Below are 6,598 nucleotides of genomic sequence, written 5' to 3' on the forward strand. Positions count from 1 at the left end.
AATGCCAAATGATGGCGTCTGGACATAATTGGTCACAGTTCTTAATGTTCTCTGCTGCCCCGGATTTTTCCTTGTGCATAGATAATGGCTTATCGATTAGAGGAGGAACAGCTAGAGAGCATTCAGTCAGGTAGCTAATATCGGATTATTCTCCATCCAGACACCTACCCCAAACTGAACCCAGTACAGGATGGGCTTGGGAAGAATTTCTTCTGATACTGTGTCAGAGCAAATGAGACTGTGTAATTCCTTGTCAATGCTCGATCTACTCAGCTATTCACAGACTTATTTATTTGAAGCTTTGTATTTCAGTCTATTAAAACAGAAGTCATGTACTATCTCTAAAACATTCTTAATGCTAGAAAGAGCCTTCTTTTGTGTTTTAATTGTGCCTTTTCCAATGCCTTAAACAAGATCCGAACAGTTAAATCATTGTGTTAAAAGACTAATTGTACATGGCTGGTTGGTGGTGTAGTGGTTTCAGGAGCTGGACTCCTACATGGCGAACCACAGTTCTAGTCCTGGACCTGGTGGCTTGCTTTTATATGTTCCCTTTCTCTCTCTCTCTCTGGTCAGATTAAAAAAAATGGTAATAATAATAAATAAAATGAAATACACAGTTTAAAAAAAAAAAAGACTAGTTCTACAATTTAAACCAATAAAAGCTACACTGTTTAGTAGAATGTTGGCTCTGGGCAGCATGGAATTTTACTGTGCCAGATAATTTTTAAATTTTGCCTAATTTTTATTACTTTTTTCTTTACCCATACAGACAAGCACTGATTTGGTACAGCCGGTAGGTAACCATTCAGAAAATTCTGGATGTTTTTGTATGTAATATGCATTATATTCATGGTGTATTATCTAGAATGATCTTTGTTGTTTCCCCACTACATTGCTAGTCACAGATTTAACATTAAACCAATTAGTTTAAACACTTTCTAGTTTTAACTGGTGCTACCCTACTGAGGAGCTTTGTGTTTCTCATCAAATCTTACCATGATCAATTTCATCTTATGTTTTTTTTTCTCCTTTGCTCTTCTGCATACTTTAAAGACTGACTCTTCAAAAAGTCTTTCCCTGTGTAACCTGATCATGGAGGAAACTCCAGAGAGTGGGTTGGCCGAAGAAATCCAAAGAGCTCAAATTGACATAGGTGCATTTACTTGGGGCCCTGATGTTAGTGCAGACAGTGTCAGCCAGGAAAATGCCCCAGGTGGGTCTCCAGAAGCTTCTGCATGTCTCTCTGAAGCAGAGAAAGACATGAGATTACCCACTGGAATGCCTCCTTCTGCTGACTGGCCTGCTGTAGCTGAACAGGGCGAGCGTGTCCTGGGGATGGCCCCTCCAGGTGGACATGAGCAGCTGTTCCCCAAGCCCGTGCCTGAGGCTGGAGTTGCCACTGCAGCCTGTGTGGAGATGGAGCAGCCATACAGCTTACTTGACTCAGAGATGCCAGCCATGGAAACAGCTGGCTTGTTCAAGGAAAGTTATGAAGATGTTAAAAAGTCATGCGAAGAAGAAGAGAAACAGAAGATAGAAGAGTCTATGTGGGCAGGTGTGGAGACATGTGAAAAGGTAGACACTGTAGCTATTGATCTCAAGGCACTGGAAGGTACAGAGGAATTTGAACAGGAAGCACATGAAAATATGGGGAACAGGGTAGTAGATATTTTAAAGACAACAGGGAAGCAAGATCAAGGAACCTTAAAAATTAATGAAGTGGAAACTAAGAAAGATCTAGGAATGAGGCATAAGGAAAGTATAAAAACCCATGAAAATTATTTTGAGGAAAGTGAACTATTAGAAAAAGATGTGGAAGTAGTAGACATGGCAGATGAGTTTAGTGGGAGAGACCAAGGGCTACTTGATGGTATTCAAGTAGTAAAAAATAATTGTGAAATTACAGACGATACTGCTGATCACACAGGTAGCTTGAATGTGCCTCTCCAGACAGACTTTGTATCTAATATTGAAGGTACCAGTCTTGAGGGATCGGATTTGGCTAGAAATGACATAAAGAAAAAATTAACCGATCCTCCCAACCATGATATAATATATCACCCAACACAGGGCAGTACAGATATTGAAAAAATTCAGTGTGAGACTGTGTTCTATGCTCCTAGAGGGGAGCCACATAATAATGAGGCTGTTGTATCAGTAAAATGTGAAGTGGCAGCTCATTCTAGGATTTACTCTAATGATTCTCTGGGAACTAATACAAATGAAAAAGATTGGTGTTCATATAAGGCAGAAGATTCATTAATGGAGGGGCCCGAGAGTACAGTGACTGGGAACAGTAGCCATACCATCAACTTGCTAAGAATTGTAAAGACAGACTCTTGGAGAACAGATCCAGATCAAATCTGGCAGCCAAGCTTGGATTCAGGAGTGAATAATACGGATGTATCAGGATTCTCTGGTATACCAGATGGCCAAGCAAGTGAATTTGCCAATTATCTGGGTCCTATTAACCAAGAAGATATGGGAGACTTAGATAATTGCCAGAAACACTTAGATATGATTGAAAGCAAAGAAAGCCTTGAGGTGGACTTACTAACAGGTGCATGTGGGGAGCAAGCCATTGCTAGCTGCTGGGAACAAAGCCAAGAGATAGCTAGACCATTGGTTCTGGGAACCTCCCGGAATGCTAGCACTGAGAGTTCTGCTAGTTCCCGAGACAATGACATCAACAACTCAGATTTATCTGAAGATGAAATTGCTAACCAGAGATATGGATTGTTGTACCAAGAAATAGAGACTGATAAAGACGAGGTACTTGTTCCAGTACGTAGCATAGACTAGCAAAGACTTCTGTAGGTTCTGTTTTTCCTAGTGTCTCTAACCTTCTTCATTATTCATCACGGTCATCTTGGAGGTCTGACCAATCTCCTTGATAGATTGTCATGTACCTTTTGAAACCTGTGCAAACCAAACCCAGATAGGTTGACAAAAAATATCACCCCCAAAGCAGAATTATTTTATTGGACACTAATGCGGGTTTAATTCACCATTTTATTTTCAGAGTTTACTTCTACTTGTCATTTTTACTGTTGAGGCAGTAAAAATGTTTTAAACCAAGAGCAGCATAGAATAATGACCATCCCTCAAGTGGTTCTACTCCAGTAGGAGCATGTAAAATACTTCTCACCAGAGCACCAAAACCATAGCATCTCGTAGTTGCTGTTCATCAAAATGATGTATTAGAAATGCTGGAAACGCTTCTTCCAGACTCTATAAGTGGCCTGCAAAAAGAGCTATGTAGCTCTCCCAGCTCTTGGAAACATGTTACTGTGATTGAGAAAGTGGGTTTTTATTAGCACTAATCCACACACCAGCAATATTTATAAAATTAATCTTTTTTTGTCAGCCTATTTAAAATAATACAGCATGGCCTTCTGCATTTCCTAAGCACTTTCATGCACAGCACCCTTTTGTATTATTTTTAAAATTCGTGGTAGTTTTTACTTTCCAACGTGTCTAATGGGTATTTACTGATCCTGTGAAAGTGATGAAAAAAAATAACACACTCTGATATTCTTTTCTGTTTAGGCTTCCGGTGGTTCATTTAATGGATTCACCCAGGTAAGGAATCGATTTTCTAGCAAGATTTGCCTGCTGAGAATGATGCACATATTTCCAGTGTGAGTCTCTGTGTCACTGATGGAGAATAATGTAAGAGCTTCGACATAAGATGTGTCCCCACTGTTTACAGATTGAGTAATGGAGACTGAAGGAAAGCAACATGGTAGGATTACTGTGAAGATTGCATCTAGAGATCACTGATCCCAGACAGCAGCCGAGTCTACTGAGTCCTCCATGACTTAGTTATTATTAATATGATTGTGTGTACCATGAACTTCTACCTTTGCTCGATTCCTCTACTAGAAATTAGAAGTTGTCCTGATCTGAGCGAGCCACTAGCTTTAGCTGTTAGGAAAGAGGAGATCTGCTTGTTTTGAACTAGTGAGGTGAATCTTTAGAAAATATGACAAGTTTTTAGAAGTCTTTCTCTAAAGATTCATGTAGGAATCAAAATACACAGAGCCTTACCTCTTCAGCACTTCTCTGGAAAGACGCCCCTGTAAGATAAGAAACTCTAAGTCAGGCCCATAGTGGTTAAGGGAGCCAAATCCTGTGAGTCAAGTCCCAGCATAGACAACTTGAAAGGCCCACTAGTAGCATGTGCATGTGTGTCCAAGGTCCCGACCAGATGGATAAATGGAGAAGAGATTGTAGTGTGGCCACCTCTACTGGGGATGCTTTCAGATGTGTCCCCACTGTTTACAGATTGAGTAATGGAGACTGAAGGAAAGCAACATGGTAGGATTACTGTGAAGATTGCATCTAGAGATCACTGATCCCAGACAGCAGCCGAGTCTACTGAGTCCTCCATGACTTAGTTATTATTAATATGATTGTGTGTACCATGAACTTCTACCTTTGCTCGATTCCTCTACTAGAAATTAGAAGTTGTCCTGATCTGAGCGAGCCACTAGCTTTAGCTGTTAGGAAAGAGGAGATCTGCTTGTTTTGAACTAGTGAGGTGAATCTTTAGAAAATATGACAAGTTTTTAGAAGTCTTTCTCTAAAGATTCATGTAGGAATCAAAATACACAGAGCCTTACCTCTTCAGCACTTCTCTGGAAAGACGCCCCTGTAAGATAAGAAACTCTAAGTCAGGCCCATAGTGGTTAAGGGAGCCAAATCCTGTGAGTCAAGTCCCAGCATAGACAACTTGAAAGGCCCACTAGTAGCATGTGCATGTGTGTCCAAGGTCCCGACCAGATGGAGAAATGGAGAAGAGATTGTAGTGTGGCCACCTCTACTGGGGATGCTTTCTTCTTCTTCTTCTCCTCCTCCTCCTTCTTTTCTTCCCCCCTCTCTCTTTCTCGCTCTCTCTCTTTCTTTCAGTCTATCTCAGGAGAATGGACACACTATCTGGCAGTTAAAAAAAAGAAAGAAATACAGGAAACTATAACTGATTCTGTCCAGTAAGACAGTATTTTCCTTGGGAACCTGTAAAAGAGGAACTAAAGAGGAGCCGTCCTGTTCCCTGTGTATGTCCCGGCAGACAGCTGTAACTCAGGGAAAAGGCAGGCCATGGGGCTCGCAAGCTCCCAGAGTCAGCTCTGACAGCCTCTCAGGGAAGACCCCGTGAGGCCTGTCTGTGATGAATGTTGCGTTGCACAGTTCAGAACCACACAGTTTTCAATCATTTGAAGAATTTAGAATTTTCTTAATAGATATTCATGTGACATTTATAAACAGAATTCCCTGTTTTTAAAGTTTCATTATTTGGGCCAGCAGGTGGTGTGGTGACTATGGTGCTGGACTCCCAAATGGTCAACTGCGGTTTGAGTTCTGGACCTGACAGCTTGAAATTCATGCTGGGAGTTCTGTTGGGAAAACAAACAAACAAAAAGTTTTATTATTTATTTATCATGTTACCTATAAAAAGATAAAGCCCACTCATTCTCTCTTGCAAATATGGATATACACAGACAGAAAGGGGAGTAATAGTGCATCTTTTCCATCTGTAGAAAACTCTTCTGAAAGGTTGAGTCATAGTCATTGTTACCCATTTCGTATTTTCTCAAGTGTGTATTTCTGTCAGAGTAATGAATGCACATCATTTAAAGAGCAACACAATTGCAGAAGGGTTTTTATTTTCAAACTATCACTCCCCCCCCTTTACTGTTTCTTAGAAATATCTTCATCTCTTAAGAGATTCTCTGGGGACCAGCAGATGCAGTAGTGGTTGGGGTGCTGGACTCCCACATGGTCGACCGCTGTTCTAGTCCTGGACCCCGTGGCTCAAGTCTCACTTGCTTTCTCTCTGTCTCTCTAACTCTGGCGAGTGCACCCTATGACAAAAACCTAAAATAAACAAATAAATGAATAAATAATAAATCTTAAAAAAACCCAAAGATTCTCTGCTTTTATCCCATAAGTAGACATATCTCTTTTTTCTTTTTTAAAAAAGAACTGTTTATTTAATTTTATTATCATTATTGTTATTTTTTAACTTGATTATAGGGAGAGAGAAAGTGAGAAAGCAAGCCAAGAGATCCAGGACTCCAATTGCAGTCAGCAGTGTGGGCCAGTGCCCTAACCACCACGCCTGCCAGCCCCAGTAGGCATATTTTTTATACTGCATTTCTTGATTTCTAAAACATTGTTGACTCAATGCTCTGAAAGAAGAGGGATTAAAGTATTTTCTATCCCCTACACTCCCAGTTTGCCCCTCTCTCCTGCTCCCTGCTCTTCTCTGATAAATGTCTTCCCTCATAGCGATCCAGTCCAACCAGTCCGTGGAAAGAGTGTAGAAGAAAATGCCACTAGCAGCCAAGTGATGACACTTACATGTCCTTTCTTGCCACCTTTCGTTGTCCTTTGCGGTAGCAATTGTGGGTCCTGCTTGTTTGACTGTTGGTTAGTTTGCTTCATTTTCTAAGTACTTACCCCCAATTCAACCCCATACTACTTACAGGACCTCCTCTCACTCAACACTTAAATGATGTAGTAGATTGAAAAAGCTGAAGTTGGGGGCCTAAAGCTCCTAACCTCTAACTTGGTGTCAACCTCCGGAAGGGAA

At 40.8% G+C, this 6,598-nt stretch overlaps 1 protein-coding gene across 1 annotated transcript in view; it reads left to right on the plus strand.

Annotated features, from left to right (window-relative positions):
- The window catches only part of AMPH (amphiphysin), a 175,697-nt gene that overhangs the window by 136,754 nt on the left and 32,345 nt on the right, over positions 1-6,598 (plus strand). Inside the window, exons 15-16 of the mRNA XM_006143037.1 lie at positions 773-796; positions 3,553-3,585. Coding sequence (XP_006143099.1) covers positions 773-796; positions 3,553-3,585 — 57 coding nt within the window. The remainder of the gene's footprint in view (positions 1-772; positions 797-3,552; positions 3,586-6,598) is intronic.

This window comes from Tupaia chinensis, unplaced genomic scaffold (genome assembly GCF_000334495.1).
Source record: "Tupaia chinensis unplaced genomic scaffold, TupChi_1.0 Scaffold000088_1, whole genome shotgun sequence".
Classification (NCBI taxonomy): domain Eukaryota; kingdom Metazoa; phylum Chordata; class Mammalia; order Scandentia; family Tupaiidae; genus Tupaia; species Tupaia belangeri.